Genomic DNA, 13,102 nt, shown 5'->3' on the forward strand with positions numbered 1-13,102 from the left:
TGGACCAGTGTTTGAAAACCACTGCCTGACCCACTGAGCTACCGGCCAGGGCCTTAGAATAAAACTCTTTTCGTCACTGTTGTTTTAATTTTGTGACAACTAATCTAATTTATTTTTCTTAAAACCATTTCTTAGTGCTTTTTTCAAATCGATTAAAGGAGCAAATGTATACTTTGTCCTTAAGAGCAGTGTATCTATTTCTATGCTAGTAGCAGCATTTCCAGTAATGGGAAAACTGAAATTTGTTGTCATTTTCCATTATGCGATGATTGTTTCTAAAACTTAGTTTTGTTACTATTAGGAGCGACCAGCCTCGCATAACCAAAGATGTGATTTGTTTTCATGCTGAGGATTTTACCGATGTTGTACAGAGACTTCAGTTAGACCTTCATGAACCTCCAGTTTCCCAGGTAAAAGCTACTAGTTTTTTATTACTCTTTGAGTGAGATATTGGAAATAAATATCTTTACCCATTTTATTTTGCATTATATCGTATAGTTGGATTCAGGGGGTAGTGAATTTAATTTTATAACTGTTTAAGGCTGTGTGTGGAGGATGGTAGAAATCACTGAAAAAGAGCTTCCCAGTCAGACGCTTGAGATCCCCTTCATCTTTGGGCTGCCAGGTGGGCCTGGGGGTTCCGAGGACCCAGGCCCCTCAGTCTGCCCCGTGGGCCCAGCTCCGACCCGCTGCACTGTGTGCTCTGGGGGGCCCGAGGGCCCAGCTCCGACCCGCTGCACTGTGTGCTCTGGGGGGCCCGAGGGCCCAGCTCTGACCCGCTGCACTGTGTGCTCTGGGGGGCCTGAGGGGAGGTGTCCCAGCTCCAACCCCACTGCACTGTGTGCTCTGGGGGGCCCCAGGGGGGGTGTCCCAGCTCCAACCCCACTGCACTGTGTGCTCTGGGGGGCCCCAGGGGGGTGTCCCAGCTCCAACTCCACTGCACTGTGTGCTCTGGGGGGCCCGAGGGGGGGTGTCCCAGCTCCAACCCCACTGCACTGTGTGCTCTGGGGGGCCCGAGGGCCCAGCTCCAACCTCACTGCACTGTGTGCTCTGGGGGGCCCGAGGGGGGGTGTCCCAGCTCCAACCCCACTGCACTGTGTGCTCTGGGGGGCCCCAGGGGGGTGTCCCAGCTCCAACCCCACTGCACTGTGTGCTCTGGGGGGGCCCCAAGGGGGTGTCCCATCTCCAACTCCACTGCACTGTGTGCTCTGGGGGGCGCGAGGGGGGGGTGTCCCAGCTCCAACCCCACTGCACTGTGTGCTCTGGGGGGCCTGAGGGCCCAGCTCCGACCCGCTGCACTGTGTGCTCTGGGGGGCCCGAGGGCCCAGCTCCAACCCCACTGCACTGTGTGCTCTGGGGGGCCCCAGGGGGGTGTCCCAGCTCCAACCCCACTGCACTGTGTGCTCTGGGGGGCCCCAGGGGGGTGTCACAGCTCCAACCCCACTGCACTGTGTGCTCTGGGGGGCCCGAGGGCCCAGCTCCAACCCCACTGCACTGTGTGCTCTGGGGGGCCTGAGGAGGGGTGTCCCAGCTCCAACCCCACTGCACTGTGTGCTCTGGGGGGCCCCAGGGGGTGTCCCAGCTCCAACCCCACTGCACTGTGTGCTCTGGGGGGCCCGAGGGCCCAGCTCCGACCCGCTGCACTGTGTGCTCTGGGGGGCCCGAGGGCCCAGCTCCGACCCCTCTGCACTGTGTGCTCTGGGGGGCCCGAGGGCCCAGCTCCGACCCCGCTGCACTGTGTGCTCTGGGGGGCCCGAGGGCCCAGCTCCGACCCACTGCACTGTGTGCTCTGGGGGGCCCGAGGGCCCAGCTCCGACCCGCTGCACTGTGTGCTCTGGGGGGCCCGAGGGCCCAGCTCCGACCCCTCTGCACTGTGTGCTCTGGGGGGCCCGAGGGCCCAGCTCCGACCCGCTGCACTGTGTGCTCTGGGGGGCCCGAGGGCCCAGCTCTGACCCGCTGCACTGTGTGCTCTGGGGGGCCCGAGGGCCCAGCTCCGACCCGCTGCACTGTGTGCTCTGGGGGGCCCGAGGGCCCAGCTCCGACCCGCTGCACTGTGTGCTCTGGGGGGCCCGAGGGCCCAGCTCCGACCCGCTGCACTGTGTGCTCTGGGGGGCCCGAGGGCCCAGCTCCGACCCGCTGCACTGTGTGCTCTGGGGGGCCCGAGGGCCCAGCTCCGACCCGCTGCACTGTGTGCTCTGGGGGGCCCGAGGGCCCAGCTCCGACCCGCTGCACTGTGTGCTCTGGGGGGCCCGAGGGCCCAGCTCCGACCCGCTGCACTGTGTGCTCTGGGGGGCCCGAGGGCCCAGCTCTGACCCACTGCACTGTGTGCTCTGGAGGGTCCCAGCTCCCACCTGCTGCACTGTGTGTCTCACGTGCCAAAGGTTGAAAGACTAAAGGAGTAGGTAAATATTGCCCTTAACTGTGGTGAGGAATATTGATATTTAGCTGCACTTTTTAGTTTCTTTCTTTTATACTTGAGATTTTATTGCTGGGTTTGAGGTAGCAGCACTTTAAAATGCTTATTTAAATGAGCCCCTTGGCCACCCGGCCTCCATTGGCCCCGCCCTGCTGGAGAGCATGTGAGCTGGGGGAACCTGTCTGTCAGGCACTAGGGGACATTTCAAAGCTGTGTCTCAGCATTGCTTATTTATTTCAGCCCTCATGTTTTCCTGTGCTAGTTATATTTTATTTGACTAAATTACATATTTTATTTCAAAATCTCTCTCTCCAGTGTGTGCAGTGGGTGGATGAAGCTAAACTAAACCAAATGAGGCGGGAAGGCATCCGTTACGCCAGAATTCAGCTCTGCGACAACGACATCTACTTCATCCCCAGGAACGTCATCCATCAGTTCAAAACGGTATCGGCAGTGTGCAGCCTAGCCTGGCATATCAGGCTGAAACAGTACCACCCTGGCGTGGAGGCGACTCAGAACGCAGAAGGCACTTCTGCCGTGGACCGTGATGTAACTGGAAAGCGAGAATTCGAGGTCGACTCCCAGTGTGTGCGGATAAAAACTGAACCCGAAGACACGTGCACAGAGGTGCAGCTCCTGACAGCTGCGCCAGCGTCCTTCCCACCCTCCTCAGACCCTCCTCTGCAGCAGGGTCAGACGGCGCCGCCGGTTCCGGTTCTGAAGGTGGAGAGCAGACTGGACTCTGAGCGGCCACACAAGCTACAGCCACATTCAGGCACTCCTGTGTGATATGTACATACTCAAACACATTTTTTAACTTTTTTAAATTTTGATGTGAAGTTATAGTTTTATAACTGGCTTAAGTTAAGTTTTATTGGAGAAATCTTGCCTATAATTCTATAAAGAGAAATGACATTCCACAAATGTCAAGCATATCTTTTTTACACAGATTATGCAAAGTTAAGAGTTGTATCTAATCCCGTTAGTACAGTATGTAATAGTGGGTCTGCTGCTACTTTCTGTTTTAAGGTGTGAGGTAATAATTCAATCTCTTCTTCAAATCAAAATAACTCTCTGGAATAACAGATTCTTTTTTGGTAAATTACTCCCCTTAATTTTATCTTGTCTCTTGCCATATTTGCCGTTTTAATGATAGAAAAATCAGATCTATGGTTTAGTGCTCTGTCTTTGTGGCGCAGGCTGAGTTTCTACAGTGAAAATGGCATAGGTTGCAGGAAAGAGCTCCAGCTCTGTTCAAAGGCAAGTTGTTTAGTTCCAACCATTAAGGACAGGTGGTTTCTGAGGAACGTTCAGTGGCTCTCTGGTTGCTTAACAAAAGAGAAAGCACAGCACTTTCTATCCAAACTGTCTTTTTTGTATGTTATTTAAAGCCCAGTGAATATTTCAATTAAGAATAGTCCTTGGTTGTTCATTTTCCATGGTTCATTAATCTTTTTAGAATACAAGGTAACTGTGGAAGATATTTTGGGTAAAAGAGATAATGTTGACTTGATACTCTAATTTGCTTCCTGGCATCCTCACATTTTGTGTGGATACTTTTGCTTCCTAAACTGATCACGAGTATCAAACTTAGAGAATGATAACAATCTTTCTGATGAGGCTGCCATATTTTGTGCATGGATCTTAGGAAAAGTTCTTTTTGTCACCTAGCACCAACCTCTTCATGATAAAGATCTACTGTTGAGACACTTCATAGTTTTACTGGTGAATACCAGAGTTTACTTACTGTTACCCTGTGTTGCTACTTTCCGGTAAAGAATATGGCACTAGACTTCATCCTAGAGTTTCAGGTAGCCCTATGCTTAGTGCCTGAGTATTTAATTTTTTCTCCTCCCCAAACAGGCACAATTCATACAGCTAGTATAGTCTTTCTATTATTTTAGAATGTTAATGTGATACACATTTTACTTTCTTTTAGTTAATAGTACTATAAGCCTTTTGATTATTAAAGGAAGAGTACTTCCCACACCTAAGGCCAGATTCTTATATCTACCTGGTTATAGTGCAATTTGGAGATTTTTTTCCTGGAGGGTGAGATTTGGAATATTTACATTAACATAGGCAAAAAAGATGCTGCTTTATATCTGTCACCATGAAAACTTTGCTGCATCTTTTGAAATATCAAATATGAATTTTCTCTAAAATATTCTGAAATAGGTTAAATCTTATATAAATATTACTTTGTGCAATATTGTCGTGTAGTTAAATGCATATTAGCAAAGTATAGCGGTCACTGTGTAAACCGATAGAAAAGTAACCATCAGCAAATACTGCAGTGATTAGTTAGAATCTGTATTATTCCTTATATATATGTATATGTATGTATTCTCTGTTAAAAAGGATAAAGACAAATAGAGAAACATTTCAATGTAAACCATTTATGAATTGGAAGTGATGTTGGTTTTAGTTATCTCTGTAAATAAGGTAATTAGAATGGTATGGAAAGTAATGTGATTATTGCAGGGGTGTTTTTAAATTTGGGGTATAAATTCTAGGGTAAATTCTAGTTTATCAAAACTAGTTTTTAAGGGCCCTCCTTTGAGGGTGTTTTTTGTTATAGTTGGTGGTGGTGGGGTTAATCACAAAGTCTATGGGTTTGGGTTCTTGTTTCTTTATTTTTTTGTTTTTCTGTCCAGAAGAATTTCACAGAGCTTTACTAGGCTGTGCAAAATAAAATTCTTCTCAGGCAACGTTTGTTTTTGATAATAATCATGAAGAACAAGGTTGCTAAAGCAAAAACTTTTTTATTTTTCTTGTCTTCCAAGATCCGATTCCCCATCTCCCACTCGCCATCCAGCAGATGCCATCTGTCATCTAAGCTGGGCATTGCTAATAAACACGGAGACTCTCTCCTGACAGCCAGCACTGTGGTCAATCGCTCAGGAACCAGCGGATCTGCAAAGACCTACCAGCAAAGCAAATCCCCGTTTTCCTTTAATAAACATTCTCCCCTCCCCTCCAATATAAACACATTAAAAGAGTATAAAAATGTTTAAAATCATGTACTAATAATAAATTCATTGTATGTTAGAATTGCAGTAGGATGGAGAGAGAAACATTTAGCTAGTAATGTATCTGGAAACTCTGAATGTCCTATGTGAGTGAGTACTAGATTTTAATAGCATGCTTTAAAGACTGAGGAGTATAAAAGCCCGAATTTTGAGTTTCTTAACTGCTTTCAAAGCTGTATCCTCGTTGAGTGATACAGATGACTGCAACTTTTCTAAAGCATTAAATTATTTGGTTTGGTGGAGTGAGGCATGGAGCCAACTGGCGTCTTCTGATTTGTGAAGTTGTGATGATGGCAGTGAGTTGTAACTGAAATTGAAGCTGATCTTCCTTTTTGGTATTTTCTCTGTTGTGCCAACTCTTTGAGATCACTTGCGGAATGTGACTATAAGTTTAGTATTTTGTGGAGCACATTTTAAAAAAATGTGTTTATGGAAAGGACCCAATATGTTAGTGTTTCTAATTTAGTAACTAGAATGATTTTAGGATAAAAAGTCTTCCCCTGGCCCCAGAAGTCATTCTGTAATTATACCAAGAAATACTAGGAGTAGGATTAGGATTCAAAGAGGTATTCCAAATTCATAAAGCAATAATAATAAAAACCTACATGTGAGTTTTCCCCTCCAAAGTTTTAGCTCTTTAAAAAGGAATTCCTAGGCTTAATTGTACGTTTATTAATTTGCTTATTCAGCACTTAAAATTTGTTTCACTGGTACTTCATTATTTTTAAAGACTTTTGAAAGGTGCCCTTTCCCCTTAAAGACAGTTGGGATATCAGATGACTAATATTACAAGCTCTTGTAGTAGGAAAGAGGAGCTTATTAAATAAAATTCTTTACTAACCCCTTAGGAAAAGATGTCTTGCATCATCTTCAATCAGCCTTAATAGGCATAAAGTTCACACTTAAAGGCCGGAGAAACTTTTACTTACTGCCTTTTCCTCTATCAATATTGTCTAGAATGAAAATAATTTAGAAACAAGACTCCAAAATTCAAGACAACCCTAGTGAATATATTCTTGCTCATTAACATTAGCCCATAATATTTTCATCTGTATTTGCCATTAAAATTTTGTGTTTATACCAGGATAATTAATTGAGTTTGTGTCTTTCTAATAAATCTGTTTTGTCATTGCTACAGATTTTTAAAAAGAACCTTTCACCAGTACATGCCAGAGATTCTATATTTCTGCTGCTGTTTTTTTTTTTTAGCAGTCTGTAGCTGTATTTATTGGTCATGTCGTAAGTAGAGATGTACAAGGTGTTTTGCTCTTAGTGGATAAGGGACCTGTCTCCGTGCTGAAAGTTTGTTGCTTTAAAAGCAAGTATCTCTCCATAAATATTATGGCCTTCCATTTTCTTCACACATTTTTTAGGATCCACTTGTGCATGGAGTTGAGACCACTGTCTCTTAATATAGCACTTTTCAACTCTCTCTAAAGAAATACTTATGTACTACTTCTATCACATGTAAATTTTCATGTAATAGTGTTTTTTTGTGACTAAACTCCATTTTGATTGGCAGCTAAGATTTTTTTTTCCTGTGGCTTTAATTTATCTAAGAGGTCTTTGCATATAGATGAAATGTATAATTTGCCTGGCGGACTATTTGCGTTGTGTGGCCTTAGTTTGTTTATTGACATTCACAAGTGTTTTAAAAAAGGTTTTTAATGAATAGTCTTAAATATAAATTTGTGTGAATAATCTTTTAGCACAGTGCTTTTTTGTAGCTGTCTAAGTGTGTTAAATTGTTAAGCTATTTCTTTGTAAAATAGGACAATGGAATGCATAGACTTTTTTTTCCTGTAAAGTATTTTTTTAATAAACGAAGTCTGATTTGTCCTTTACTGATGTTTTGTGATCAAATGAATAACACTTGTGAGTTCTAAGCTTCTAGGAACCTGCTTTTAAAGTATTTAATTCTCCCACCTACCCCTTATTATTTTCTAGTATTTTAGAAAAGGTCGTAGGAGCTGGGGAAAATCCCATTTCTATTGAGATACAACTAGATCTGGGGAAGAAGAAAAACTATACTTGGCCTTTGAGGCAGGTATGTCTCCTGCTGCTTAAATTGGTTTGTATCTCCTTACGAGAATAATCAAAATTTTATTCTGCTGATGTTGATATTTTTGAAAGTGCATGCATGCAGTGTTAAGGTGGTGTAGAGCAGTGGTTTTCGACCTTTTTACACTTGGGGACCAGTGAAAACAATTATTGTGGGGATTGTTGAGGCAGAAATCATCCTGAGCCTAAGTGAATTTGATTAGGATCTTTGGTCTATAATCTTCATACAACATCCGTATGGTTAACTCTTTGGCAGACTGGCACAAAATTTCTGGCAGACCGTCTGAGGACAGGGGTTTAAAAAACACGGGTGTATGGGTTCAGATGTCATTGATGTATTGACAACGCATTGGGTTTTTCTCCTTATCCATTTTTATTTGTGAACTTTCTAAATTTTTTCCATTGATTTGAGAGAGAGAGGAACGGAGAGAGAAGCATCAACTTCTTCCACTTAGTTGTTTCATTTAGTTGTGCATTCATTGCCTCTCATTCTGCCCTGACTAGGGATGGAACTGGGGACCTCTGTGTATGCGGGGACAGAGGCTTTATCCACTGAGACAGCCTCCAGGGCCTGAACTACTTTTTAATCAAGGGATCCATCCTAAGTACTGATACACCTTGGTTCCGATTAGTAAAGGAAACGAAAGGCAATGATGTTTTTTGAGTAACTGCAGTGGGTCAGACACTTAACATGAGGGTATCTCAGTCCTCACAGCCTTTTCTAGAAAAGTAATGATAATCTCCATAGTAAAAGTGAGAAAACAGGCTTGTTCTGTTGGCAAAATGTCAAAGATTTGCTACTGCGAGCAGAGATCTGAAGGCACTTGAGGGTTTGAAGCCCATGGCTTGCTTTGTTTAGCGGCAGCCTTAGGGAGTGTTGAAAAAGGGGCTCCTTAAACATGATTTGCGATGTCACTCTTCCCTCCTGTGATCTACCTGCTTCTGTTCTTCCACGAACGCCCCCCAAAAGCCTTTTTTTCAGGGCTAAGCAATGAGGTAAAATGTTTCTGCTATTAACGTAATTTGTCATAAAGCAAATAGATATACAGAAAGTGACTTTCATTTGTCATTTATCCAGTTTTTTTTTTTAAGTTGGCCATTTGTCTTGAAACCCTACAGAATTGTACTGTTTAGCCTAGAATGGAAAAGCTGTCAAGAAGTGAAAGCAGAAAAGAAACCGATGTAAAAATAAGCCAGGGGGAAGGCATCCTAAGTGCTCTCCCTGCGAGCCACAGTTCGCTTCCTACTCGCTCTCCTCCTCCCTAAGGTGGGGATAACTTCACCTGGAGTCGATTTTATGGATGATTGGTAATGTCTGTAAACCATTTAGAACCATACTTATTAAGCTTTTCTGAAGTGGTAGCTATTGTAACCATTATGTATGATTAGCTTCACCTGACGCAAATGCCACATGTCAGGCAAGCAAGGACACTGCTTCAGTTGAGGTGAGATGGCTGATAGGGAGCCAGTGTTTTCATTAATGACCCAACAAACAAAAAATCCCCACTACTGTATAGAGGAGAAAAGCGGCTTAAAACCTTAACATACTCTTTAAGTCGTTACTGTAGGGAGCAGCTGTGGCTTTCTCCTGCACTCTGTCAGCCTGCTTGAATTCTTAACCCAGAAAGTTCCCGCCGCCACCTCCCCACGCTAATTTGGGACAGTGTCTTGGTGTACTGCCCAGGCCTCAGCCCTCCTCCTCATCCTTACCCTTGGGCACCCCAAAGCCTAATTCAGGGCAGGAGAGGCTGGAAATAACCGAGCCGCAGGCCCTCTGTCCCAGCACAGCGTAAATTGTAACAATCGTTCATTCAGCAGATTGAGAACAGGTGTGCCAGGCTCGTGCCAGGCGTGGGGCTCACAGCCCATCGGGGAAGCCCGATAGTAAATAACGAAGCACAAAGACACGAGCTGGGGACTATTAGACTCTGAGCTTCAGGTCGACACTGGGAGAGCCCCTTCTAGGGAAGCGGCCTGCAGGGCGACGCGGGCCGCTGCCCCCACGGCGCCCGCCGCCACCCCACCCCCAGCAACCCCCCTCACCCGGCGCCCGCGGCCCCCCAGCGCCGGATACGCCCAGCCCCCGCCTCCCGGAGCCCGGCCCGAGGCTCGCGGCTGGAGGCCCGGGCGGGGGCGGAGCCACCTCCTCAGTGAAAGCCGGAAAGCGGAAGCCGCGGCCGGGCCGCTCGGGGTCTGCGGGGCTGCTGTCGGCCCGCTCTCGCCGCTGAGTCACGGCCCGCGGCCGGCGCCCCCCAGCAGCTGCCGCCCGGGGCTGGGTCCCTGGCCCCGGCCCTTTCAGCCCGACGCAAGGTCGCCTGCTACTGCCACAGCGACCAGTGGCCTCGCGAACCCCCCACGCCCTTCGTTCTTTCTCCCCTCCTCTCCCAGTTCATTCTTGGCTTCTTTTAGACCAGCTCCGTTAACCCTGTAGGCCCTGCTTGGAGGACGGACGCCGGCTGTGTGGCGACAGTCTGTCTCCCGGGCGCTGGGCCAAAGGCTGCCTCCTTGGCTGCGGTGGCCTCCGCGGTCTCCATGGTAACGGCCCCGCCGGCGTCTCCGCCTGGGGGGACGATGCGGTCTGCGGGGCCTGCGGCCTGGCCCCCAGCCTCACGGCCGGGCCCGGGCCACTGAGCCGGAGGGTCCCGGCCGCCGGGCTGCCGGGCAGCGGGCACCAGGTGAGAGCCGGACGCCGCGAGCCCGGGGGAAGGCGAGGGCAAGGGCGAGGGCGGTGGCGGGGGCCGGCCAGGTCAGCTCGGGCGACCTCTCCCGCTTCCCTGCAATGGTGGAAACACTCGCCTAAAACGTCGCAGAGACACTTATGTGGTCGCCACTGCGCCAGAAGGCTTTCTGGTTTTCTTTTGTTATTTTAAAATAATTTTTCCTGGCAGACAGCCAGGAGTAACAGCCGCTCCGGGAGGGGCCGAGAGAAACGGTTTCTGAGTGCTACCCAAACTGGGATGAGTACCTTTCAGCATCTGGACTCACGCTTGCTTTTCCTTCTTTTTCAGTGAAACCCCCTTCTCTGGCTGGAGACACAGATGGCCTCAAATGAGAGAGATGCTATATCGTGGTACCAAAAGAAGGTAATGGCAGCATTTTCTATTGGCCACCAAACACTCTTCCTGAGCGAAGCTCCCACAAAGAATTGCACGTTAGTTTCCCCCTGGTGTTCTTACACGATCTCTCTCAACAGACATGGAGAATCTGATGGACAATGTTATTAGGTCTCTAAACCCAGTCCCAGGTCCCCAAATAAGATTTTCAAGTCGCCTCCCTTCTTCAGGCTACATCCACCCTGCCCCAGAAATGCTTGCGGACTTCGTCCCAGATCAAACTGCTCTTTTTTAAACAGGAAACTGTTTAATCTGCATGCTCACAGGGTCCTGTCAGCAGTTAGGGAGCTGTGGCCGTCTGTCCCTTGCCTTTTAGTGCTCTCTAGTCTTCCTTAAGAAGTGGAAACATTTTCCAGATGTCACACAGATACTTATTCGAACTCTGAGCAGCACAGACATTTTCCAGATATTGTATTGATATTTAATAGTTTATGACTTTCATGAGGTTTGACCTTAATAAAAGCATTTACTTTGCATCATTTGAATAGCCTGCTCCCTATTTCAGATTGGAGCGTATGATCAGCAGATATGGGAAAAGTCAATCGAACAGACTCAGATTAAGGTAAACTGACTTCTTGGCTTCTAGCTTTGCTTTTACTGCTTGGTATGAAGAGTGGATTGTACTTACTTTTAAAAATCTGCACTTATCCACCAAGTATGGCGTTCTTCTTTGAAGTTTATAAATCAACCAACACTGCAAGCACAATGGGAGACTACAGTTGACTTTTGAACTCAGTATGGGGAAGTGGAGAGGAGCAGTTGCTCTATGATGAATTAGAAAGCAAATGGTCTCATTAAACGGAGCTGTGGCTTCTTCACTCTGCTGGGTTTTACTTTGTACCATTGTAGGCCCACTTTTGACAGAGCCTCAGTTTTCAAGAGACGCTGGGACTAGGCATTTTTGTATGAAATACCTGGAATTTTTAGAGCTATGCCCCTTCCCCTCTTTTCCCCTCCTCTCTCCATATTCTCTTCCAAGTAAAATCCATTTATGGCCTGAATCAGCTTTTCAATTACTGGTTTAAATTTTTTTCTGCAGTGCTGTTAGAACTGAGAAGATTCTTGGGGCTATTTCGTGCTAACTCAGCAGCTGAAACTGACGTGTGATTCAGAGTGACAGTTTATTATTTTATAATGGGGGGTAAATATTCTAGTGTTACAGAGTCAGGGTTATGGGTCAACATGTAGGGAGAAGGGAAGGTGGTGCAGACTAGTCATGGGAAGGGCACTTGACAGCCAAGTGTAGTCTGGGGAGATGTGTGAAAGCTTAAACACCAGCCCTGCCCCTAACTGTCTCTCTCTATTGACTTGACAGTCATACTTAAATCTGTAGTCAGGGTCTCATTTCCTTGGAAAGTGCCGAATAAGGGCTTCCAGGTTTATGTTTGGACTTTTTTAAAGATTTGCTATAGACCCTCTATTAACATTTAAAAAAAATGTGTAGATGGATGGGTGTAGTAGAATTTAATAGTTTGTTCTATTTATCTAAGTCACATTGATTGAACTGGTACATGTAATCTCTGGTGAAGTGCATTTAATCAATACTTTCAGAGTGCATTTTTTTCGTAGGCCAATCAACTAGAAAGTTGTTTGAATTACATGGTGCTTGACTGTCTTCACAATTTCGTATAGTCCTTGATTTTTTTTATATTAATGGGAGATAGGGTAAGGATGAATAAATACCCCAGTTTTCTTTGACAGAGACAGAGAGTGGGACAGATAGGGACAGACAGACGGGAAGGGAGAGAGATGAGAAACATCTTCGTTGTGACAACTTAGTTGTTCATTGATTGCTTTCTCATACGTGCCTTGACTTGGGGTGCTACAGCCGACCGAGTGACACTTTGCTTAAGCCAGCGACCATGGGGTCATGTCTGTGATCCCACGCTCAAGCCAGTGACCCCGCGCTCAAGCTGGCCACCTGGGACTTTCAAACCTGGGTTATCCGCATCCCAGTCTGATGCTCTGTCCACTGCACCACCACCTAACCAGGCTACCCTAGTTTTCTTGTTGTTACTCTTTAAATCCTTTCCTATTATTCTTTTGTGAGTCGCTAAAAAGTGTTGATAGTATGTCTAGTGTGATGGAAAGAGCACAGAACTGGGAGTTCAATCTCCTTTGGGATTTCTAGACACATCTTGAACATGTGTTATACTTTGTCTGGGTTTTGGTTTCTTTATCCACCGAAGGATTTCATAATACTTAACTGCCATAACATTTCCTTACCCATCTGCTTTCCCTACAATTTAAATATTTCCTCAATTTCTATTTCCAAGCCGTTTAATGCATACCTTTTTCTTAGTATACTGACCAACATTATGTTAACTAGTGCATCTTCTTAGGCCTTGGGGGCAGGAATTGTATTTGTAGCTTACTATTTGAACGTCTTGATTCATAAAAGGAACTAAGTGTCTGTTGCTGTATGTAATTGAACCCCATCTATTGTGTATATTTTTATTTGTTTTCTCACAAATATTTCG

The 13,102-nt window shown here is 46.1% G+C and overlaps 2 protein-coding genes across 4 annotated transcripts in view; both read left to right on the top strand.

Annotated features, from left to right (window-relative positions):
• Positions 1-7,094, top strand: part of RSBN1 (round spermatid basic protein 1) — a 56,372-nt gene extending 49,278 nt beyond the window's left edge. Inside the window, exons 6-8 of one of the 2 annotated variants that reach the window (XM_066246502.1) lie at positions 302-410; positions 2,732-3,208; positions 5,203-7,094. In XM_066246502.1, coding sequence (XP_066102599.1) covers positions 302-410; positions 2,732-3,205 — 583 coding nt within the window. In that variant the 3' untranslated portion in view covers positions 3,206-3,208; positions 5,203-7,094. Of the gene's footprint in view, positions 1-301; positions 411-2,731 lie in introns of both variants that reach the window. The other variant, XM_066246501.1, reaches the window with a different exon arrangement.
• Positions 7,095-9,671: 2,577 nt separating this feature from the next.
• PHTF1 (putative homeodomain transcription factor 1) overlaps positions 9,672-13,102 on the top strand; it is a 48,646-nt gene continuing 45,215 nt past the window's right edge. Inside the window, exons 1-3 of one of the 2 annotated variants that reach the window (XM_066246886.1) lie at positions 9,672-10,184; positions 10,518-10,592; positions 11,128-11,184. In XM_066246886.1, the coding sequence (XP_066102983.1) occupies positions 10,548-10,592; positions 11,128-11,184 (102 nt within the window). In that variant the 5' untranslated portion in view covers positions 9,672-10,184; positions 10,518-10,547. The remainder of the gene's footprint in view (positions 10,185-10,517; positions 10,593-11,127; positions 11,185-13,102) is intronic. The other variant, XM_066246887.1, reaches the window with a different exon arrangement.

This window comes from Saccopteryx bilineata, chromosome 11, assembly GCF_036850765.1.
Source record: "Saccopteryx bilineata isolate mSacBil1 chromosome 11, mSacBil1_pri_phased_curated, whole genome shotgun sequence".
Classification (NCBI taxonomy): domain Eukaryota; kingdom Metazoa; phylum Chordata; class Mammalia; order Chiroptera; family Emballonuridae; genus Saccopteryx; species Saccopteryx bilineata.